The sequence below is a fragment of the Talaromyces amestolkiae genome (assembly GCF_001896365.1).
Source record: "Talaromyces amestolkiae strain CIB chromosome Unknown scaffold16.1, whole genome shotgun sequence".
In the NCBI taxonomy this organism is placed as follows: Eukaryota; Fungi; Ascomycota; class Eurotiomycetes; order Eurotiales; family Trichocomaceae; genus Talaromyces; species Talaromyces amestolkiae.
In genome coordinates this window covers 14,641-39,289 of record NW_024468052.1, presented here as the reverse complement: position 1 = coordinate 39,289, position 24,649 = coordinate 14,641, and the positions used below count along the sequence as shown (strand labels likewise).

General features: G+C 47.0%; 5 protein-coding genes across 5 annotated transcripts; 4 read left to right on the top strand and 1 right to left on the bottom strand.

The window, feature by feature from the left end:
* Nucleotides 1-1,054: 1,054 nt before the first annotated feature.
* BHQ10_007550 (uncharacterized protein) lies at nt 1,055-2,278 on the top strand (the record flags this gene model as incomplete). Its single annotated transcript, XM_040880258.1, has 1 exon — nt 1,055-2,278. The coding sequence occupies one exon, from the start codon at nt 1,055-1,057 to the stop codon at nt 2,276-2,278; it is 1,224 nt and encodes a 407-aa protein (XP_040736053.1).
* A 441-nt stretch (nt 2,279-2,719) lies between these two features.
* Nucleotides 2,720-3,974, top strand: BHQ10_007549 (uncharacterized protein; the record flags this gene model as incomplete). The annotated part of the gene is made up of 3 exons (XM_040880256.1): nt 2,720-2,924; nt 2,999-3,149; nt 3,212-3,974. 3 exons carry the CDS (start codon nt 2,720-2,722, stop codon nt 3,972-3,974), a joined length of 1,119 nt encoding a protein of 372 aa, XP_040736052.1.
* Nucleotides 3,975-13,244: 9,270 nt separating this feature from the next.
* On the top strand, nt 13,245-15,696 carry BHQ10_007548 (uncharacterized protein; the record flags this gene model as incomplete). The annotated part of the gene is made up of 4 exons (XM_040880255.1): nt 13,245-13,751; nt 13,814-14,155; nt 14,215-15,480; nt 15,538-15,696. 4 exons carry the CDS (start codon nt 13,245-13,247, stop codon nt 15,694-15,696), a joined length of 2,274 nt encoding a protein of 757 aa, XP_040736051.1.
* A 1,279-nt stretch (nt 15,697-16,975) lies between these two features.
* On the bottom strand, nt 16,976-18,887 carry BHQ10_007547 (uncharacterized protein; the record flags this gene model as incomplete). Its single annotated transcript, XM_040880254.1, has 2 exons — nt 16,976-17,597; nt 17,653-18,887. The coding sequence occupies 2 exons, from the start codon at nt 18,885-18,887 to the stop codon at nt 16,976-16,978; spliced, it is 1,857 nt and encodes a 618-aa protein (XP_040736050.1).
* Nucleotides 18,888-21,302: 2,415 nt separating this feature from the next.
* Nucleotides 21,303-24,015, top strand: BHQ10_007546 (uncharacterized protein; the record flags this gene model as incomplete). Its single annotated transcript, XM_040880253.1, has 8 exons — nt 21,303-21,554; nt 21,606-22,002; nt 22,055-22,598; nt 22,645-23,016; nt 23,332-23,466; nt 23,530-23,537; nt 23,610-23,810; nt 23,867-24,015. 8 exons carry the CDS (start codon nt 21,303-21,305, stop codon nt 24,013-24,015), a joined length of 2,058 nt encoding a protein of 685 aa, XP_040736049.1.
* Nucleotides 24,016-24,649: the final 634 nt, after the last annotated feature.

Genomic DNA, 24,649 nt, shown 5'->3' with positions numbered 1-24,649 from the left:
ATATTATCGCTCACACAATCAGATAACGCGAAATTCTCTAGATGACCCAAACAAATGGACTATCAAATATTTGGTGGTCAGTTTCATCAAATGCCTGATTATTGCATCCTAGAGCTCTGATTGGTCCGTTCTGCACTATAGATCAATGTTGAACTCCTTGCGGCTGTTTCAGATAAATCTGTGTCTGTATGTTTCCTTGCTGGAAAGCCAACAATGGGATTCTGTATCTGAAACTGGGGCTCACTAACTAGTCGCAATTGTTTTCTGAGCCGTTTGAATTGTATCGCTAGTTTGGTACTTCGAAGCCCTGATGCGTTTCCGATTGTCGAGACACGACGATGGATCGGGCTCTTTATGGCTTCGACTTGAAGCATCATACCATGACTCAAAGAATGATGCACCTAATATATCGCAGGTTGCAAAGTTTCTTTCTTTCGTGCGGAGTATCCTTGCATCAAACACGGCTCTCCATGGCAAGGGACTCGACCATGACTTGCCTATCGTTGGCGAATTCCCGATTGACTAAATCATGATTATTCTTCCTTGGCAACAATAGATGGACACTCCTAATAGAACAGTATGTTTGTATCAAGAATGGTACCCAGCCACTCGATCAGTGATTGGTGAGTGCCCCCCAAGAAGTACCGCTAGTTAGGCTACGCCCAGTCAATAACCTCAATGCCTCTCTATCCCACACTCAGTATAAAATGACTATCCTCTCCTAAATCTTGGCCAGTTTTTCCTTTTTTTTCTCCTTCTTCTCTTTGTTTGGTCAAACGCTGGCGCTACAATTTTCTCTTTCAGTCATCTTCTTCACTTTCATAATTTCTGTCCTTTTTCTGCAGGTCAGGTTTTTGGACAGAATCCTTCTTTCTTCACAATCTTTACATCTGTGTTACCTGTGGTAGACGCGGTTATCGCTCCTTTTTGACTCTCGAAACTCCATCCACGATCCCTTTTTCAGACCTCCTAAGCGGCTGGCACGCTTAGAACAAATCCATTTTCAACGCGAAGCTTTTCTCGTTTCCACGGTCACCTTTGATCAACGTTCAAAATGTTTTCCACAAAGAAACATCTTCTCCTTTCGGCTTTCCTTGCATCTTGGACTGTGCAGGGACATATGATAATGACTTCTCCCCAGCCCTTCGGTCAAGACACCTTGAACAATTCTCCCTTGGCTGGCGATGGCTCTGACTTTCCATGTAAACTTCGAAGCGACACCTATTCCTACACCGCCGATGTTCTCTCGGCCAACACGTACCATGTCGGTGACTCGCCTCTATTGAGCTTCAAGGGCGGTGCCACTCATGGCGGTGGTTCTTGTCAAATCAGCTTGACCACCGACCTCACGCCTACAAAAGACTCCACGTGGTTCGTCATCCATTCCATTGAAGGCGGATGTCCTACAAATGCAGCTGGAAACATCGGGGATGATGCCAACGCACCAGATCCAACGACATTCAACTTTACAGTTCCCGATATTGCCGCGGGTCGGTATACCTTGGCTTGGACCTGGTTCAACCGAATTGGTAACCGCGAAATGTACATGAACTGTGCTCCTGTTGAGATTCTTTCGACGGCAGGTAGCGGGAAGCGAGAGGTAGAGACATCGTTGTCCAAGCGCGCTGATTTCCCCGAAATGTTTGTCGCCAATATCAACGGATGTACTACAAAGGAAGATTTCGATATTCGTTTTCCAAATCCAGGTGATTCGGTGGTGTATCTTGGCGAGGCTACGAATCTTCTACCATCGGGCCAGGCTGCCTGCACTGGAGGCGCGGGTATTACTGCTACTGGTGTCATTGCCGCTCCTACTCCTACTGGCACTGGCGCGGCTAGTGGTACTTCTGGAAGTGCTTCCGGAGGCTCTTCAGGAGCGTCCACTGGTAGCTCTACTACAGCTGCTGCTACCATCCTCACCACCACGGCGGCAACCTCGACTGTTCCTGAAAATACCGTGCAGCCAGTCCCTGCCCCAACATCCACGGAACCAGCTACTTCTGTCGCAACGTCTACCCCATCCACGGGCAGTAGTAGTGATACTACATCCAGTGCTCTCAGTGGTGCTTGTTCAACCGAAGGCATATGGAATTGCATTGACGGCACATCCTTTCAACGTTGTGCTAGTGGTGCGTGGTCGGCTGCTCAACCTGTTGCTGCCGGAACCAAGTGCAATGCTGGACAGTCAAGCGACTTGACTCTTGTTGCGGCCAAGCGAGCGTATGCTGGCCACATACATGATCGCCGTCGTTCGCTCGTCGACAAGGCTCAATCCTGATCCGTACTGACTGGACTGCAAATTAATTGTCTTTCTTTCTTCATTGGCCCTGGAGGTCTTTTTCTTTCATATTGGTGATGTCATAACGGCCGTACATGTACATGGGAAACGACATGGAGGTATTCTGCTTTGAGTATCATCGCTTCTACTCTTACAAAAGTCATCGGAAAACATCGTTCAGATATTCCAGTTTGAATAGTAAATTGTAGTAAACAAAATGATTGGCTTGAGAATTCAATGTGGATCCTCCAACCACTCACCAACCGCAATAAGTCCAAGCCCTAAGCCCTATTTCCTCTTTCGACTAAAATACCCGCACTGGCGGCCGCAAATCCACACTAAGCGAGAGCGAAAAAATCCACACCTTCAATCTCGAAGTCTCAACACTCGAACTTGGATCTTGACATCGACCAAACCGACATATCCAACTTGTCGACAACAATGGCGTCCCGACCAACTGTCACCATCGCCACGGCCGAGGGCAAGCCCTCTGGTGCTACTCACCCTTTGCCCACCGTCTTCTCTTCGCCCATCCGCCCGGATATTGTCCAGAAGGTTCACACCGGTATCGCGAAGAACAAGAGACAGCCCTATGCCGTGAGCGAGAAGGCTGGTGAACAGACTTCCGCCGAGTCCTGGGGTACTGGTACGTTTTACAATGGCAGCAAATTTGGTTTATACAAAATCGAGGATTTGAGGTTGATTGGATTTGATTTACAGGTCGCGCTGTTGCCCGTATTCCCCGTGTCTCTGGTGGTGGTACTCACCGTGCTGGTCAGGCTGCTTTCGGTAACATGTGCCGTTCTGGTCGTATGTTCGCTCCTACCAAGGTCTGGCGCAAGTGGCACCAGAAGGTCAACCAGGGTCAGAGGTAGGCTACACTTTAAAGATCGTTGAATGATGTTGGAATTTGGTGCTAAAAGATGGTTATAGACGTTTCGCTACCGCCTCTGCCTTGGCTGCTTCTTCCGTTCCTTCTCTTTTGTTCGCCCGCGGTCACCGTGTCGCCAGCGTCCCCGAAGTCCCCCTCGTCATTGAGTCCAAGACCTTCGAGAGCGCTGCCATCGCCAAGACCAAGGCCGCCGTTGCCCTTCTCAAGGCTGTCGGTGCCGGCCCTGACCTCGTCAAGGTCCAGAAGTCCAAGAAGACCCGCGCCGGTAAGGGTAAGATGCGTGGCCGTCGTTTCCGCCAGCGCCGTGGTCCTCTCGTCGTCTACAACCCCGAGACCGACGGCAAGGAGCTCGTCAAGGCCTTCCGCAACATCCCAGGTGTCGAGACCTCCTCCGTCTACGCCCTCAACCTCCTCCAGCTCGCTCCCGGTGGTCACCTCGGTCGCTTCATTGTCTGGACCTCTGCTGCTTTCGCTGCTTTGGATGAAGTCTACGGTTCTACCACTACTGCTTCTGCTCTCAAGAAGGACTTCCTCCTCCCCTCCAACGTCCTTGCCAACGCCGACATTACCCGTATCATCAACTCTTCTGAAGTCCAGTCCGTGCTCCGTGAGCCCAAGGGCGAGGCCCGCACCAAGCGTCCCTTCGTCCAGAAGAAGAACCCTCTCCGCAACAAGCAAGTTCTCCTCCGCCTCAACCCTTACGCCGCCCAATACTCCAAGGACAAGGTTGGCCAGCAGTCCGCTGAGGCTACCAAGCCCGAGCGCGCTGGCGAGCAGTTCCAGAAGATCCTTGCTGAACAGTAAACTGTTTACCATCTTTTGTCTGTTTGGTTGTCTTGTTTCTTCAAAAATGGGGTTTTTATGTCCACTACCACTAGTTTTTAGCACAGCTACATGAAATGAATATGCATGCGTGCCATAATGTGTGATGCCCTCAATGAACGATTATGACTTGACTTGGCTTGCGTAGACTGCGTCCCACTGATAAGTGAGGTGATATGAATTGACAGTATTGTACGAACTAGATTGAAGTCGCCTAATACAGTTGAGTTGACACACCGAGATAGACTCTCCAACATTATGAGTGATTTTCTCCTCAATTGAAACATTCGTGTGCAAAATCAAGCATGGTTGTCACTCGACCATCAAATCCCAGTACAAATAACGCAATCCGCGGAAATTCACTCAACAAACTCGGCCTCTTCTCCTCCGCCTGCGCAGTAGATACCTCTTTCTTCCCAGATGTCCGATGTGTATGCAGATAATTCATTCATCTCTTCACCGAAACCTTGTCAAGATGAACTCACCAGTTCGAAATGTCGCTTTCTCATCCTATTGACGGAATTTCTCAATTTGAGCTCGTATCGAAGCATTGAAGAAATTGGACTTTCACATGTTTCTTCCAAGGTTGTCGGTTGACCCTAGGCACAATATATATTGCAGATCGATGTTTCAATGTCGCAAAACCTCGCTTAGACAGTCATGACAAGGGTCTGAATGCGGAAGTACGTACCGAACCTTAAGACATGGAGCTTTGGACAAATCAAGTATGCGCGGGAATTTTTGTGAGCTTTTTATATATGCCTGTGCGTACGTAATGCTAGACGGTTGGCCACTTTGAGCTTCAGCAACGACAGGGTTTGATAGGGATTTCCATTACCAGTAATTTACAGAGACATAATTAACCGCAAAGAGGGGAAAGGTCAATGTATATATGAAAATACATGAATATGTATGCATTCAATGTACAGACAAGATTACTACCTAACTTTGCATTAGACATCCATGGTAAACACGGTGGACGATGAGCCACCGAGAAGCTCGGGAAAAGAGATCCGTGGAAAGTCCCATTTGCTTTTTTTCCCTAGGTACATAATACCTTGGAACAATGGAGCTTAGCTCTGTTGTGATATAGGCCCTGGAATTATGATGTCTTGTTGCTCTTAGAGTAAGTAGACAGGTATCCACTTGAATTTGATACAAACGAAGTACAGTACTACCTTCATCGGTGTCCATCTCGGTTTCGGCTCTAGATCTTCCGTCTTGCTAGCACGTCAAATGGTCCGTACTAGTTTGCTTAGGCCATGCAGAGCGCAGAATCCTCGGATATTCCACTATGTAGATGCGTGCATGCATCCCAACAGTCGAGGCTATAACACCGCTATTATACCTCCATAAGGTCCTGGTCCTATTTTCGTATGGTCTGGTCAAATCCATTATCTACAAAGTATACTCTAGCCTTGAGTTTCCAATTTATCTCCTCATGGCTTCTGGCTGGCTTCATGCTCAGTGCCGCACTAATGCAGCACGGTATAAGTTGTATGATACGATTTCCCATCCAGAGGTTGGAAGAATAAATTACCGCACAGATAATATGGATCTAAAAATAATGCCCACAATCAGTGTTTATTGTTGGAAGAGACCCGAAAGAAAAGATAAAGAAAGAAAAAATTGTACTAGTAAACCCGGCTGGAGGGTTTATGAGCGATGGTCCGCTTGGGGTTCGCACAGCTTGCATCCTGTCAGTAGTGGCATATGCCGAAGTATTCCCGTACTTCTCAGTGACGTTGGACCTAGCCATCAATTGCCGAGGCGAGAGTTGGATCTAACTTTTTTTTCATGTCTAATAAAATTTTCCAATTCAGTCAGGATTCTAGAGTACGTAAGAAATCTCTTCTCTGCTCAAGCAAGCTGGGTACTTACTACTTAGTGCGGACTACTGCGTACTAATCGATCGGAAGGAACGTGCTGTCGTTCCCGTTCCGCTTTGTCTATCCTCCCTAAACTGAAATGAGAATACCTTCAAGGCCCTTCAGGGTCTTTGAAGGATCGCCGAAAGTAGGTACGTAGAGGGGTCCTTGTGTTGATGCTACGTTAATCGCGCATTGCCATCTGGGATGCTACGGCTGGGATACTGTAGCTATCGACATAGTACTACATCAATCGATATACCTGATTGTATATAGCTGTCGACAAAAGAGTAAATTAGTCAATGCGTTTTTACTGTTTGCTACATACTCCGTAGTGCCCACGGATGCTTGAGTGGAGTCTCAAGATTCGGGATTCTGTCGATCCGGACCGAAGACACCTGTTCCTTGTACGAAGTACGTTGTGGATAACTACCCAGGTAGAGTATTCCCCTACCTTGGACTTACTTGATCCTCAATGCATACTACGTAGTATTCATGACTGACAATGAAATGCTGTCAACAGCCAACATTGAACCGCCAAGAAACCTCAAATGCCTCAATTGTGTGTTCCGGCTTTTTACCAACAGGGATGAACGGATCGAATGCTACTTTGGTGCCTCGAAACAGTAGACTGAAAGTCGCGATCGCCAGAGACGGAGTTTACTGACTCGAGTAAGACTCGGTAGAGAAGTGGGCTCTGTTTTATACTTTATTGTACGAATCCAGGGTTGGCGCGCACACTTGTGAAAAAGCGCCGGGCTTTGCTTTATCCAGGTTTCCAGCTTTTCAAACAATTGCGACGCCGAGTCCGTACAGATAAAGGCTTGAAAATTGAGATGATATTGGCGTTCTGACTGCCGAAAATAGTCGTTTAGCGAAGACTAGTTTGCGGAGTATTTACGTGGTCAATGTGGTCGGTGGTCGGTGGTCACTGGTTAGGAGAACCCTAATCGAGGTGCGCAATTACCTGTTTCGGAAATATTCCACCGAAGTCTTTGCAATGTTACCAAAAACAATGAATCGTATGTAGGAAGCGAATGCTACCTGCGCCGCAAATGATTGGGACTGCGTATTACCTAGAAGTTGGAACTCCGCTGGCTAAGTTTGTTTTCATTTAACTATATTATGTGTACTTGTTGGTTGGCCAGTAACGTTGAACGGATTGGTGCTGATAAATTAATGCAATTTTGGTCGTCTCCTCTCTCACATGTAAGACAATTAAGCGAAAGACATGGCGTGTGTACTAACAATATCACCATATTACGTACAAGTCACGAGACCATGCAATTGAATTGGCATAGACTGTTGGCATTGGCAAAAGAAAACATAGAAACATAGGAAAAAGATTTCACTTAAAGCAAGTGCTGATGTTTCTGGCGTTCTCGAACATCCTTCGGTTGACGTGTCACCGTACAGCGCGTTTTATCGGAGAATCTCTCCGCAGTAGCTTTTTTCCGCATGTAGAGTATGTAGAATGGATTTCCATTGTTGAGTCTAGAGATACCAGAAGTAACTAAAAATCAATAGTAGGTTAGTACATACGTAGTACATTCCATCGATAGACCCTTTCCTACTAGCTGAAGTCTAGACTGTCATTATGAGTGGGCTATTGTTAGTATGCATGATGACGCTGATTGTCGGAATATATTATTACCACGCATCCTGCAATAAATACACCGTCTTTCGACGGAGCATATTTTGTAATTGCTTGTACCTAAGTTGCGAGTACGTGTGTCTTGTATATTCAATTCAACTTCGTGATAGGAAGAGAGCTCCGGTGCCTGGATAGCGCCTTGGTTCGCTTCCGTCCTTTCCTCTTCGTCCCGCGGCGAACTCCGTCTTTCCTTTCATCTCCTCTACTGAACAACCTCAATTCTCACGAAGACCATACAATCCTTCGACCTGCCAACTCACACAGCTGCAAGGTTCGTGATTTTGTCTCCCCAATTTTTTTCTTGTGACTATTCCCGATCGGCCTACCAATAACCATCGTGTCATGGACGCATAGCTTTCTGCACTTATCATTGGGTGCGTGTCGTGTCGATACGACGTCCATACTTTGTTTCGGTGGAGACGGCGTCAAACCATCCAACGGCAAGCCTCTCGTGTAATTAATTACTGTTACGAGAACTAGGAAGTGGACCATCCAGACCTGTTTGGGAGCTTTTTTCTTTCCAAAAGAGTATTTTTGGCTCCGTCGAACGAAAGACAAAGTCAGTCAATCCCGAACTTTGCGCGAAACCCAATATCCATTATCCATTGACCACAATGCGGGTCCATCGACTCTTTTCTTTTGAGTCGTAAAATAAATTGTCCGCATGCCTCCTCGACTACCAGTCTAAGCTTAGCTGTCCGGACGGAGAATTTTCGACGCGATTTTGCCCGCTAAAGTCCCACTAGTTGCATTTCCAATATCAGAGGTAGGACCTAGCTCAAACTAGCTGCTAGGATTGTACCTTAGCGGTGGCTAGCTGCGCTTCGTCAGCCGCTACTGACACTTCGGAGCATGCTACTTGTCCCTTTCCCAGAAGCTGTCGCGTTAACTTGTGGTCTTTCCCCATCGTGGCTGCCGCCCCCGCCCCCCAGGCGCAGATCCGCTCACTCTTTGTCCCTGTTCTTGACAACGGACAGAAGGAACACTGGCCAACAAGGAGAACCCTGGGTCTCTAGCATCTGATTTTCGGCGTTTTCCAATTCTAAAAATGGCGCCACGCACAGTTGGGCATCGCCTAGGCCGTCGGCACTACTGCCGGGCGTTTCCATTGACCAATTGATGTCGGGCCGGCCACGATTCCCACATAAGGCCAGCACTGGTCCGGTGGAGTCCTAAGTGTGTATCAGTGTATCGGGTTTCCGTACGTGACAAGACCGCGTGTGAGAGGCTGAACGTCGGAAAGCTGACTAGCTAGAGATGCGAGACGGCACTTTCGCCTAGCTTCCCGGACGCACGTCCTTTGCGGATATGGCAATATGGAGCAAAGTCAAACGGTGTCAGGTACGAGATAGATCAACTAGCCGTTGCACAGTCCTTGACTTCGAAGGCTCGACCGAAGATCCTCGGAAATGTCCGTTCGGCACTCATTACGCTACAGCCTCTCCGGGTTTGATGTCTTTCTTGTCTGAAGATGTACCCCTGCTCACTCATGCATTGATGACAACCAGCCACAGCAATATGCAGCCGTGTTTGTAGAGCGAACTGCAAGTTTCAGTAGCACTTGTCAAGTTGTCAACCACCCATTTTGATTGGCAACCGTCTCTAGTAAGACGGTCTACCGATAAGATGAACCGGACAGCAAACAACTTCCGTTGATAAAATTACATTACCAGACGGCTACTGTTGTTGGCTAATTTAGTCTACCAGAAAGAGACAAATCGTGTCTCAGCCGATTGGACGTCAATCTATTTCCAGCCCACTTTGTTTTCTTTTGCAATCAAACGAGTACGCATGTCGACGTTTGTTAATGAACAGACTTTCGGCATGACTAGAAACTTGAAAGCTCTCAAACGGCAGGGCAGTAGTATGTGCATAATCTAATTACAGCATGTCGATCAGGTGTGACATAGATCGTGATGATCGATCTGTAGCCGTAGGAGAACGAGTGGAACCATGTCTTCGTTTAGAACCGTGGTCTAGACAACAATGTTGCTTTTGATCTTCAGAAAAACTGGGGGATATCTCATGGATTAAACACCGCAAAGACTCCTTGTCGCTTGTATATCGTGTTCGACGCATCATATATGGAGACAATGCTCAACCCTGGTCACCCTAGGTCTTAGGAGGATTGATATACTGCTGCAAAGTTAGGGCCAAACCGCGCTGAATGTCCACTGATTTAGCCCATACCGGCCCACTAGTGACTCGTAACAGTCCCTAGAGGCTACAGCTAACGGCTGCACTCTCATTCTTGGGCATTGTTGAGTCTTAGACTTTAGGTGGTTCCCACTTTTCGTTAATTTCTCGATTTCCGCTAGACCCCTCCGCCGACTATCTGTTCTGTGAACCGGCGACTGCGGCGAAAACGGGGCAGTAGTAACATGGCCTTGACTGTATCCTAGGTAGAGTTTCTACTAGGGTGTAGGGTTATAGCCCGTAGCCAGAAGCCTTTTGGCTGCATACTACGGCATGGATGTACATACGTAGTATCTACTCCGAAATGGGTAGAGTACTGCATCAAAAGACGCAAAAACAGAGTCGAGCGTCGTAAAATGCATCGCCCACGGGGAATTAACGTACCCACTGCCAAGCAAAGGGTCTTCATCAAACCGAACTCAAAGTGATTGCGACTTACTTCTACAACGTGGAGCTCTCAGCGTCGCCCATTCGAAAATCCTTTCCTATTTGCTCACCACCGACTCTCTTATATCGGTTGATCTCCCTCGCATTGGATCTCTCACTTTCTTCTGCCTAGAGTGCTCGCTTTAGTCTATGGCGAACATATACGTGCGCCTCTGATCAGTGATTGAACGAGATCCGCCTGCCATTCGTTGCTCGGTATTTGCTGACGGGTCCATGCAGACAATCGACCGAAGAGTATGCCAGATTCTTGAGAGCGTCCCGGGATCATATCGGCATCTAGCTTAGAACTCACTTGCAGACTATTTCACTTTCTCACTTGGAAGATTGTCATAGTACTGCTTTGAAAAGTTCAGCCTTCTTCACTTGGGCGCTGGTTATCGAATTGCCTTGACCGGTGACGATTGTGACATAGACTTGGCATGCATATTTGTCGACTGTTGGATTTTAATGTCCGAACTATTCGCCTTATGCAATGAACACATGCTTCGCTTTTCCTCTGTCAATGCCATAGTCCATTGGCAGTTGTGCGTCATCTGATCGCTCACAAAAACCTGTTCACATTGAATCGAATCTTCTTCTAACGGATCCCACTCGTTGATCCCTTTTGCTCGCAATTTAGGCTGTGCCGACGTTGTCATGCCATCGAAAATCCCCCATGAACGAGAGACATTACAGCATTGAGAGCGATCATTTCTTGCAATATTCCAGCCTGTCTACCACAACACATTCATCTCGCCATTTCTTTTTCTGTCCTGCGTGACATAATCTAGCACTGGACTTCTGTAAGCATTGCTAGTACAGCAGCCTGAGAATGAGCTTAACGTACTCACATTTCGAGCACCCTGGCCATCTATTTCCTTTCCAGAGTATGAACCACCATTACGACGGTGGCAGCCATGGCCAGGACCGAAATAATCGTCAATATCGACTCCCACCGCCACATTCATTGATTCCAATCGGTCTCATCGTGGACGACCAACAAACGCCATCACACCAGAGAACAGATGTATCGCATTCGAGAAACGACTTTCCTGCACAAAGAGAGAGCCTACCATCCGTTCATCAACTGCTGTCTGACGCAAATACAAGCTACTTGCCTTCCCGTCCTGCCGCTCCGCACCACGGCCGCGCCCTACAAAATTCGCCATCCATACATTCGCGCCCTACAAGTTCGCATTACAACCATCCACGAAACTCGGAAGGAGGATTCTCTGATTATGCCTCTTTGTCCCCTTCTAGTGACAGAGAATATGAGCATTATCGCAGCTCACAGTCTGCTAGACTACCTCCAATCTCGCAAGTAGGCCTGGACGCTTCGCGCACACGTCCATCTCATAGATCTCGCTCGCAACTTGTGTCAGACGACGAATCTCCCAGTAGCCAGTCCGTTTCCAGAGATCCAACAGCAAGCCCCAGACATTCCGATCCGTCATTATCCCACTACCTTCCAAGCCCGAGACAAGAAGGCTCCCAAGCTGGTGTCACGTGGACCCACTACTCCTAACCAGGTCGTCGACGAACGGTATCTTCCTGGGAAGGGCGTTTGTTATATCTTTGCAGACAACTCCTACTGCCCGAAGCTTATCGATGGTCAGCCAGTCAACCCGAACTGGGGGTTGACAAAGGCTGGTAAAGCGCGAAAGCGATTGGCGCAGGCTTGTATTCCTTGCAGAGAGAAGAAAGTGAAATGCCAGCCGAATCTGCCCAAATGTGATCAATGTCAGAAATCGGGGCGAGAATGTCGGTTTGAGAGCGCGTAAGTCGATCAGTCTTTTAGTAAGCTGATGATCGGTTCAAGTCTGACAATTTTCCCTTCCTCTTTAGGCCTCGCGGAAATCGGGCCAGATCTTCTTCACATGACCTTCAGTCCGCATAAAATGACGAGCTTTAGAGCGGCGAATATCCGACATTCTTCTTTCGAAGCACTTGAAACAAACAGCTACCCTGGTTGTCTTCGCGACAACTTCCTGGGGTTCAGTACACTCTTGTGATTCGGTCGAATGTTGATTTGCCGGAGAAACAAAACACGTTTATCGGAAGACGGAATTATAGTTGGTTGAAAAGAAATAATCATGACGACTATAAATGGGACATGTTTTTCAAGGGGACGATGCATGACACCTTGTTTACTGAGTGATGCCCCTGTACAGCGCGCGAAGATTCCAATAGAAAAACGAACGAGATCTGCAGCAGCCAAACCACATCGGCGGGAACGGACTGAGATAAGACAGGCTGTGGCTGAGAAATCGGCGCCGTGGCTGTTGCAATCCGAAACATGAAAGGTTGACCTTCAGAAAGGAAAGCCCGCCAGCAGCTTATTGTACGATATTTATATGATGATTTGAGATGCGACGGGTCTGGAAATCACTCATGACAAAGATGCGGTGTTGTGGGATTGGAGTACAATCGTCTTGAACTGTGATGAATCAAGCCAAATGGACGATTGAACATGCCCTGCCTTCATTGCCGTCAACCCCGGTGTTACACAGTGGCCAATGTGAATGAGGCACGCTGTGATACCAGACGACTTTAACGAATAGATACGGAGTACAAAAGTGTTTGATAATGAGACAATAGTTGATAATGCTATTCTATTGATTTGAGTGCAAGTTCCGGTCAAGTAGGGTTTAGGGTTAAGTCCGGTTGAAGTGTTCAGACTTCTATGTCTACTAGCAGTCAAGAGATATCAACATGTACAGATAGAGCTAAGCATGGCGACCTCGATTGCAGTTTCGGGTCCGAGAATATTTACAACCCTACACAAAATAACAATGTGTAGCTATATGTAAAAATGCCTCTGTATCGTTCCCCGCCTTAGGGTTAAATTAAGCTTAACGGCGAACGTGCAGAACGGTTGGCGCCAAGGCTCTTTCCCGCATAACGCCGAGCTGTGGAAGAGCTCCAAAAGTTGTTCCTTCCTGGATAACAGCTGTGGCCAATAGAGCAATCAATGCTCATGATGCCATTATATATACTGAATACATTAGAATACAACATTTCTTTCTCCATCATGGCAAGATCGAAGCCATCTAATTAGCTTCGGGTATCCAATCTCTTCGGCCTCTCACCAAAAACAGTCCTGCGGGGATGGCTTCTTCACGATTCGGAGAAAGCCGTCCAAATGGCAACTTCCACCACAACGACGCCAACCCCGACCTAGACAAAGACTACGAATTGCTGATGGGATACCCCAATAAAGTCGATTACTACAGCCTCCTCGGACTCTCGCGTAACCCTCCTCCGACAGACAGCCAGCTGCAAACCGCATACCATAACCTGTCCCTCAGTCTACATCCAGACAAGCAGCCCGCGCATCTGGTCGAGTCGGCCAACGCGCAATTCAGACTCGTGCAAGAAGCGTATATGATTCTGAGTGACCCGAAGAAGCGGATTGTCTATGACTTGGAAGGTGAGGAAGGAGTGCAGCGTGAATGGGGTGCGAGCGGACCTATGGCAGCGATGATGGAAACTGAAGATGCGGCTTTGGGGCAAGTTGGCCCGAGGGCAATGTCGCCGGCTGAGTTTCGGAGGTGGTTTATCGCGAGAATGAAGGCGAAGGAGAGGACGGCTTTGAATAGGTTGGTGGGCGCTAAGGTTTGTTCTGTTTCCCTCCGTTGACCTATTCGGTCCAGTACTGATGTTGAATACGGCACTAGGCATCAATGTCTATTACCATCGACGCATCTTCGTTAATCTCGCCCGGTGAGGAGGAAGGTGAATTGGAACTCAATTTTCCACCGCCAAAGCTGCGTACGAGTCGTTTTGTCCTCGGATACAGTTTCAAGACGGCTTTGCCGGATTTCGCGAGTGCTTGGACATGGGTTTCTGGACGGCGTACGGATACGGAAGAAGAAACTTCACAGGAGAATGGGGAGATAGAAGAACAGTCCGAAACTTCACCCGAGGTGACCTTTCACGCAAGTGTCAGCGGTGCCGTACGACAAAGCAAACAAGCATTCAGGGTACCAGCTCTGGATGGGAGGACGGAAGTCATCAAGGTAATTTTCAAACGCACTGCCGATTATCCGGAGTATATTAACTGATCGAACTATTATAGATTGACGGTTCGCCTTTCCTAGGCGCCGCTATGTTCAACCTGGGCGCCACTGTCAATCACCAATTCACAACTACTGAATTGCAGACAAGTCCTCAATCCACGTTTGGTGTACGATCTCTGCTCGAGGGGGCAACAGTTGGTGGAACCATGACTATTCTACCGGCTCSGGCATTAGCCTTGCATATCGAGAAACAAGTATATCCTTTTCCAAACAGCAAGCCATTCACATTACTCGTCAAGAGTACTATACCCAACAATGTCAACAACTTCATGCCTAATATAACGACGTCAATCGTGAGGCAGTTTGGAACCCGGAAATTCGGCACCTTGGCATACTCAACTGGATCACAACTAACGTGGCCATCGTTTATGAGAGGAATATTATCGCCGTTCATGAGGATGTCGCTTGATCCAAGACTGGAACCTATGCTAGTCAACGATGGCTCGCTGCAACTTCAATATACCTCACTATCAGGCCCTACTGCCGAAGAAGTAGCCAATGACCCCGATCTTGCGAAGTCCACGGACAATGAGGTATGGCAGTGGGGTCTTGCTGCAACCCCAGCTGGAGGCCAATTGAGTCTCACTTATGGACGCACTTTGTTCGCGGATAGGCTCGAGGATATTCCACGCTCAGAGTGGAATCTAGATGGATATCATCCAGCAATTCCTTTACCAGACCGTCGCGGTGTACGGGTTGAGGTTGAGGCAGCCGTCGGTCTAGACGGGGACATGGCATGGGGCGTGACAGCTTCTCGCAGAGTTAGCGATTTCACAAGTATGGGATTTGGCGTCAGTCTTCGTGATGCGCGTGGGTTAGTATTGGCACTTTCATGGCGCCGTCTGGGACAATCCATCAGAGTACCAATAATGATCTGCCCGCTCGATCTTGCAGATGCTGAAATATCTGCTATGGCCGTTATTGTTCCCTGGCTTACCTATATCGGCGTCGAGTTTGGCTTCATTCGCCCACGAGAAAGACGCCGTCGCCGCGAAGCCATCATTCGCAAACGAAAACAACTCAAATCCCAGCTTTCGGCACGCAAGAAAGAAAGTGCGCAGCAGATTGAGCTGATGAGCGACTTGACGAAGCGACGACAAGCACGCGAGAATGATAAAGGTGGACTAGTCATCGAGAAAGCCGAATACGGTTATCTACCACCTAAAAATGCGAAGCGTGCTGAGTCTGAGGTCATTGATGTGACAATCCCTGTAGCCGCGCAAGTTGATAAGAGTCAACTGTTCATATCGAAGAATACCATACGAGTAAGTTTTAGCTTCTCTCTACCTTTCAGCGATAAGTATGACTAACTCCGCGTCAAGTTCCAAATTATAGGCTTCTACGACCCGGCCCCTCTACTTCCCAAAACATTGAAAGTATGGTATACCTTCCGCGGCCAGCGTCATTACGCCGAAGCCAGAGATGGAGAAGATCTGGCCTGTCCGCGAAGAGAACACATGCTCATCCCTGAAGATTTGTGAGCGAGCATTCTTATTTGAGTTAACATGTATTTTATAGCTGTGTTGCCTCGAAGCGAGACCCGTCTATACTTCTCTCCTCTTTCTTCGATTGTTTATATGTGTTAATGTGGCTCTGAAAGAGCATTGCATGCTGGAGGGTGTTTGGAGTCTTTATTCTTAGATATCTAGAAGTATACATCGGATTCTCTTATCATTAGTCTATGAATATGCTCTTCAAGATAGTGGTACCTGCTCTCTGGTGCTAGAAGCCGCTAAGTAGCTGCCCTCCAAAAGATTATAGGATTATACGAGCATATTTGTGATAAAATCGCCGCCTGAATTTCAGTTAAAAACACACAATGATGCTGTCGCTGCCCGGACTTTTCCCAAGCCGAAGCCTATCGACACAGCGCTGCTTTGATGATACCAATACTGGACTCTTGTGGTCAGACGTGTTTACAAAGGAGAAAGAGCTCCTCTGACCTTCCACAATGACCGAAAGCTCTCTTTAACTTTCTCCTACACACGCACATACACCAGAGAGTACACAAATTTGCATCACAGAGTATTTCTATCTTAAAGAAGGCCACCATGCCCTGGAAAGCGCAGATCTGCCCCTTCTTTTCGAAGAAATGCACCAACAAGAAAGGCCTGCGAAACATCCCCTCAAGTTCAGTAGCGAACAGCGATATTTCATAGATGGAATCTACAACGTGTTAGAGATCAAAAACCTCGCCATCATACATCTTTACTATTATATGACGAGAAAGTAACAAGTCGGGGACATCTTTTTCCATGTTCAACCTATACAAAAGTTGGTAGGGGTTGTAGCAAGTTCATCGATCACGCCCACTACCCACAATATGACGATGACGATGAAGAAGATGCTACCGCGAAGTTATTACGGATCTCTTTATTTGATACGGAGCTCTACAAATACAGCAAGCAATTACGAGTTTGGACAACTTGCTTGTTCCTTCTTGTGAAGCTTTGTATAATTCTAGCTGTCTATCTCTATCGCCAGTAGAAATAAAGTCTATATAACATACCAGTCTTGTGTTTATACTAGTTGGGTTATAGTGTGAAAACAGCATGTTATAATACCTTCTTGTTATATATTTACTGCCACGTTCATATACACAGATACCCAGTCAATATAAAAAGGCATTATCAGTTGAAGCCACTTGCCATCTGTAGCCCTGACATAATAGATAGATGTTATCACAATATCAAATGGGCAAACGGGAGATTGGCTCTTCTATTTCAACGTCTGCACGATACTCATCTCAACTACTTCTTGTTAAGATTCACTCCGGGAAATAGGAATATCCATGAATACAGTATCAAGAACCACAGAGCAAAATGAATCCTCGCGCTGAAACAGGGCCTCATCGAAAGCAGGATATTCCGCGCTGGCTGCGTCACCCACCATGGACTCGTTCGATGATATACTGCCGGTATTCATGCTGAATTGTAGCGTGACCTTTTGTAGATCCCGAAGAATGTGAAGGTATCTCTGGGCAACAAGATCTCCTTCAAGTCCCGAGGGAAATTGAGCAAGCGCTTCGTCCGCGACCACTCGGATACCGGTATCGTTGAGTTGCAAGTCAGAATACATGGATAGAGTGCCAATAGCGGCGAATTGGGCATAGTTTACCAACCCGAAGCGACGCAAGAAAAGACCACGCTGAAAGAGGGAACGGCACTCATTAGTTAACAGGCAAGCTGCTTCTGAAGATTTGTCACTGCAATGAGACAACCATTGAACGAGGTCCGTTTTTATCTGTGCATCGGCATGAGGTCCGATGGGGTAGAGGCGGAATGGGCGGTACAGGAGTGGGTGTGTATGGGCAAAGACAACATTGATTTCAGGATACACATTTGCCTTTGGTGATGGCGAATATGACCACGGGTATATTTGACTGAAATATACAGCAGCTTCAATCCTTATTCTCAAGTCTTATCGAGGAAATATACCGTTTTGCAACATCCGATCTTCTTTCAGCATCCTCCTCTGGCGTAAGAATACTTCTCCATACAAACCAATAAGCTTCACTGCAGCTATCTGACCCGTAGCGCAAGTGTCTAGGTGGTAGAAAGCCTAAGTCTACCATTCGATCATCGTCCCAAAATTCAAATCCAAACTTGCTCCATGGTTTGAAGAGGCCCATTTTGAGGGGAGAAGAATTCTGTCGATTAGCAACCATGTTGAAATAGAACTGCCAACCACCCGGACTTTCTTTAATTGTGGTATTAATATTAACAAGCCTCCCTATAGCGGGGAAGTTTTCTACCAGTAGATCGGGTCTGGGAAAACACGGCAGATAATAGCTCCTGCTGTATATAGACACGGGTGGGCAGCGCAAGAAGTGGGCTAGTGCTTTCTCTTGCAGCAGTGCTTTCTCTAGGTTGTTGAGTGCATTTTTGGGCTGGCCAGATCGGCCACCTGTGATCTCGTTTACAAATTCAAACACGGGATCGATTTGGTACCTCTCATAGATTGAGCGGATGAGTCGAGAAACGATTGGCAGTGCGAGAATATTGTGGTCCCTTTCTGACCAATGGGCCAGCGCCTGTCTCCTGCCAGCGGCCTTAACATCCAGGAATACTTGATATTGCCACAATAGTCGTACAGCTCTTTGCTCTTCCAGATAAGTGGGAGGCCCGAAGTCCAGATTTGGCTGAAACGGCTGTCCCGGTAACGGATGCTCGGAGTATAACACACTTAGCCTCCTCTCATGGTTTTCGACATCAGTGTCAGATATACGCTGTGGTTTCAAGTATTTCAATCTCTTCAAATAGAAATCCAAGCAGGCATGTGCTACGGCATGGATATTGTGAGCTAGTTGCACAAACTCGCGCAACAATTGCGGTGCTATTTGCTGATGCGGAAAAGACTTCAACTGCTTTCTCTCAATGGCATAATGGCTGACATCATCAAGCCCGGTGAAAAAGTCCGGTGATGTGCGGATTATCAATGCTAGTTTCATCATGATCTGAGTGCAAGGAGGTGTTGTTTCTATCATGACCTCTTCAACAATCTCCCAGGCAAATGCCATCAATATCGAGCTGAAACGTGACGACGCTTTGACGAGAGCCCAAAGACATGAGAAATCCAAAGAATGCTTCATAATTTGAATCACAATCTCGGTCGGGAGATTTGATAGTAGAGAACTCTGTCCTCCCTGTTCGGAGCTACGTAGAGCAGCCATGTCGACAACCCGGACTGCCTAGTAGCTCTACCCCTATATCTTTTTGTCCTTGTCAGTCTATAGGATCTGATAATTCAAAAAGCCGAAAAAGTCACCTCGAATTTAATATTTGTTGTGCCCGTGACTGTGAGCTTGAATGAAAGCAGAATAGGCAAGAAATATGGGGACGCACGGGAAACCTGATTTATTAACAGTAGTGGTCTTTGGTTGTATTTTACGCTTCCAGAACGTTTTTACAGGGTTCTATGCACAACCTCATCCAATTGAATTTGACAGCTATGTACTATACGGAAAAGTTTTTTTCTTCACTTAATCTACACAAACTACCAACTTTGTTTCGAGCATTCCCTATATACGTAGTATTTGCATACCCGGGCATTGACTGGTAGTTTGTGGGTGCGTTGGTGTCCTGGGCTTGCGCTTGTTGTCTTGCGTGGGCCACAAGGCTCGAGGGCTACCCAATTTGGCTCGCCATCAAAGTTTGCGCCAAGTCTAGCTTGTATAGTTCCGAATGTTTTTACAAATACCTCAATGCTTGTTAGCAAAGAGACGAGAGATATAGATGGAAAAGTCACTTATGAACGTAGTGCCGAGGAGAGAAACCTACGTAGAATGTATCGGGCTTCTTTCCGTTGAGCGTCAGATGGATCTCTTTATGGAGTAACAGGATTATCTACCCCACGCTTTTCCACTTCGCTTCTAGCTTTAGGACAAGGAGATATCCCTTACTTCTTTCGGCTGTATTGCGGGGAAGACTTTCAGTTGCCTCAAGTGGAGATCTCTCTATTTCTATTTCCTTCGTAGAGCATAAATGAAGGCAATGTAGTAGATAAATCTGGCTCGTTAGTATTACGTTTACCAATACCCAAAAGTCCATCATTTCCCGTGTTACATTGATTCAATTACTCCTCGAATGAACCAACATGCTGTTGGCTATAATTGAACCCAAATCGCAAGAGCAGAATCTCGGCGCTTATGGAGGAACGATTGAAGATGTAAAGGAATAAACCCCCTTCACACCTGACACTCCAATCGGGGTACTACAGAAGTATTTGCAAATAGACGGAGTTCTCTGGGTACGTCTGGGCTTCTATAAATAACTCTTGACAATCAACGATGTCTAATCTCGAGCAGATAAAAGCAATTGTCGACCGTAATCTGGTCAACAAATCACGTCGCTCCTTTCTACATCGGATTTTAAGGATGAGTTTGCGACACAGATATACCCCTTTGTTCGGAAACTCCTTGAGTTCAAGAATCCTTGGTGTCTCCCTCGCTCGATCACTGTTGCGGTGCGCATCTCTTGCGCAGAGTCGACACTGGTCCACTATGATCAGATATTTCTTCGAGCTGGTCCACCAACTAGCATCACTGCCTGGGTGCGGATCGGTGACATTGAGAGGCTTGGTGGCGGGTTGATATACCTCGATCGGTCGCATGAAATTGGGAAGAAGTATGAGGAGGACTTCACACGGATGAATATGGAATTGAGTGACGTAGGGAGAATATCCCCATGTCAACCAAAATATGAATGCTGGAGGCTGGTTAGACCGCAACTTGTCTAAGTTTGGCAAATATTGGAGCCGGAACTGGCTTGTTGTATGTGAACGTACACTTTGCTTCAGCTGATTCCATCTACAGACTTTTGTTATCTCTTTGCAGCTACTGATTTGTGTTCTTTATAGGGTGAATATCAGGCCAGAGACATTGTGTTTCACAACCCATACATGATTCATGCTGGAACTATCAACGAGTCGCCAACAGATAGAATCCGAGTCTCGACGGTTTTGCGTCTCGTCGACAACTCGAAGCCTTAAGAAGAAAGATGGACATTTGCTGCCTTTAGTGACGATGGTCCCAATTTAGCACGCAAGCTGAAACCGAATACTTGACTGTCCGAGAATTGGTCTCAACCATGCATCATCATCATCATCATCATCATCATCATCATCATCATCATCATCATGCATGTGAGTAGTCAATAGTGAAATGTATAAGTCTTTCTTGTCAATTATCGCCCTTGGTAAAACTTATCTTCTGTTAACTGGCCCAACGAACCCTGGAAACGAGATGATCCCAATAAGGAACTTTTGCTGCCCCGCAAGACATTACCCGATTAGGCACGGCTAGGGCTATTCCCCGGTTTATTGATTATGGGGGTATCCATACCTGCGGAGAGAGAGAGTCCCCCCACGCACAGGATTATGCCACCAATCATAGAGTCTAGAATCAGTGCAGTCTAAAGATTCGATCTCGGAGAAGATGAGATCCTAGCTATTAGAGCCGCAGAATGTCCTATAAATACTGAAACGAAACGCTGACCTAGGTTTTGGCGTCGGTCCGTCAATCCTTGCATTTTATCCTTGAGCAGACTACAATACTGACCTTTTTGACAAATCTCTGAAGTTATTGGTCATGGATCCCAAGCAAGAAGGCGTGGCAGAAGTTGCCCGCATTGAAGATGCGAGGCTCGATGACCCGACACAGGGCGAGTACGACAAAACCCTGTCAGCTGAAATGATCAACCAGGATCATATGGAACTATACCTGGAAGCGATCCAAAAATACCCCAATGACGAGGCCATTGATCAGGAAGAAGAAAGGCGATTGAAACGAAAGCTTGACTTTCGATTGATCCCTCTTCTCGGAATCTGCTATTTCTTCTACGTACGTTTTATGTCGGAGGAGCTTCTCGAAGTCTACTAATGAAGTACACAGTATGTAGACAAAACGACCCTCTCTTATGCAGCCATTTTTGGAATCAAAAATGACCTCCATCTCCAAGGCACGGACTATTCCTGGCTATCGAGTATCTTCTACTTCGGCTGGCTCGCCTGGGCGATACCGTCTAATCTGATCATGCAAAGACTACCCCCTGCATGGTATCTCGCGGGCAATATTTTCATGTGGGGTGCCCTACTCATGTGCGAGGCTGCATCTAAGAACTTCGCGACTCTTGCTGCCCTTCGAGTGCTTTCTGGAGCGTTTGAAGCTATTGCGGATCCGGCTTTCATGCTTGTCGTCTCGACTTATTATACTCGAGAGGAGCAGCCGTGGCGGATTGCAGGTTATTACCTCTGGAATGGTATCGGTGTGGCTGGTGGTGGCCTAATTGGTTTGTTCCCCTTTCTGCATTTTTCCTAATGTCGATATTAATTGAGCTTAAGGTTACGGTATTGGCCACATCAAGGGAGCTCTTGAGTCGTGGCGCTATGAGTTCATCATCGTCGGGGCTGTCTGCGCAGCCTGGGGTATTGTGTTAGCCCTCCTACTGCCCAACTCACCTACCAGTTTCTGGGGATTTTCTCACGAGGAGAAACTCATGATGATTGCTCGCATCCGAAAGAATCAGACTGGTATCGAGAATCGAAGAATCAACTGGGATCAGATCAAAGAGGCTTACCTGGATTACAAGACATGGATATATTTTTTCCTAGGTTTCGTTAGCAATATCCCCAATGGTGGAATCTCCAACTTCTCTACCTTGGTCATTCAGGGTCTTGGATTCGATACTCTGCACACCACACTGCTCGGTATTCCACAGGGTGTGATTGTAGTGATTTGGATTGTTCTGGGAGCCATTTGCAACCAGTACCTTCCTAAGAACAGCCGAACCTTGGTCGCTGCTATCTTCATGCTCCCAACCATCGCTGGTGGTCTCGGTTTTCTTCTCGCCCCAAAGAACGCTTATGTTGGCCGCTTGATCTGCTTGTAAGTTGAGTCAAGCCCATCTAGACTCTGTTGCTGATTTCTCTAGCTATCTCACTGGCTCATATCAAGCCTCGTTCGTCGTGTCCCTCTCCATCATCACCTCCAACACAGCTGGACAATCCAAGAAGATGATCGTTTCTGGCATGATCTGGTTCGGCGTCTGTGTCGGCAACATCTCCAGCCCTTTCTTCTACAAGTCCAACCAAGCTCCAACCTATCGTTTAGGTATCGGCTCTCTTCTGGTTGCGAACTGTATCGAGCTTCTCATCTTCGTCCTACTGCGATATGTGTACATCTGGGAGAATCGTGCCAAGGAACGGGAACGGGAAATCCTGAGAGAGCGTGGAGAAATGGATGCTTTCACGCAGAATGCCACTGCCTTTAGGGACATGACGGACAAGCAAAACCCAAATTTCGTGTATGTGTACTAGGGCTATGATTTCAAGTGGAAATTGGCCAGGGATGTTGATGCTAAGAGTTGCCTGTCCATGTGACATCAAATGTACTTCAATTTGTGTGTTATGTGACAGATAACGAGGCGGACCACCGACTAATTAGAATTGAGCATATACCAAACCAAAGCGTTTTTTGTGCCCTCCTTTTGCCAAAAAACATTGTCTCAATGTAGTTAACGTAGTTCTGGGGCTTAAAATACTCGCTCCACAGTGATCCCTTTCCAATTTTTCCTCCTCTACCTCATATCCCTGTACTTTCATCTATTTCTCGTGGTCAGAACCTTCAGAAGGCGTGTGCAGCGTCGAGAGTCACGAGGGATCCTTTCACATGTGCTAATCAGCATCACGGAGACGCACAAGACTCATGCTCCCAGAAGGGACTTCATGCTTGTGCTGCTTGCAGATTGGTATTGGTAAGCTTACTCAAAATCATCAAAGAACAAGCTTCGATGCTGAGCTATGACACAGTACTGCAGCAAGGAACGTCAGAAAGCACACTAGACCGTCCACAAGCTGGATTGCAAAAACCCTCCTCGCAATTCCTCATGGAAACCAGCATGGGAAGTTGAGCAGCGTGAACCTGCCTTTGTGGTTGGCTCGACACCTGGTCTCGTGATGGCAAATGGCGCGAATCTGTATGCCTTCCTGCAAGTTGGTCTCAAACAAATATGGGAGAATGTACCTGCAATCGACCTACTTCAATTGGCGGACAATGAAGGCAGCAACACCTCCCAAGACATTCGTCTGCTTTTAGCAGGTACGTATCTTCTACCGACCCAGAGTTCTTTATTTCCCCTTGCTAATATTTCATAGCGACCAAAGACTCTAACCACTATGTCAATACTATCGCCTGTCTTCCTGATCAGTATCAGGGACACCTCTATCTAAATATCAGTGCTCTGGACGATCGTGGCGGCCAGAACCCTTTTGATACTCCTGATAGCGCTCTATTTCCTCCCTGACATTGCCAGTGACATGATTCTTCATCTCTGGTACTCTGCGTTCCTGCCTGAATCCATCGTTCGCTCAATTGAGAATACCATCCTGCTATCATTAAAAGCATGTTAGCCGCAAAGTTGATATACCCCCAGCAATCATTACTTGCAGCATGGACACACCAGCAAATCAGGCTAAATGCTGGACTTGATATCAAGACCTGGGATCCTCTGCTTACCTGTGGCCAAGGAGATCAGAATATCTCTTTCGAGGATGCGGCTCGATTGAGAAAAGTAGGGACCCTTCCTATCAATCAGCAAGACTTCATAGACAGAGCATTGTTGAGACTTCCTCCTTCATGGCGAGTTGCGAAAGTCAAGTTTTGGAAAGATGGGGTACTTTTAGCATTTGGCGCACCACGCAGCAATTTCATAATTCCTAATCCGTAAGCTTCCCCCCTTCCTGAATCAAAGTCTACTTGGAGCTAAGGACTCTCCGCATCAAGAAGCTTCTTTTATGGCCAGTATCGCCAGAGATCATGGTTGATGCACTACTCTGCCGATCCCATGGACGGGTGGAAGCTCAGCGAGGTKCTGGAGGAGCCTCATGTTGCCAAAGACGACATATACGGACTTCTATTTCGTCATATCAGAAAGTATC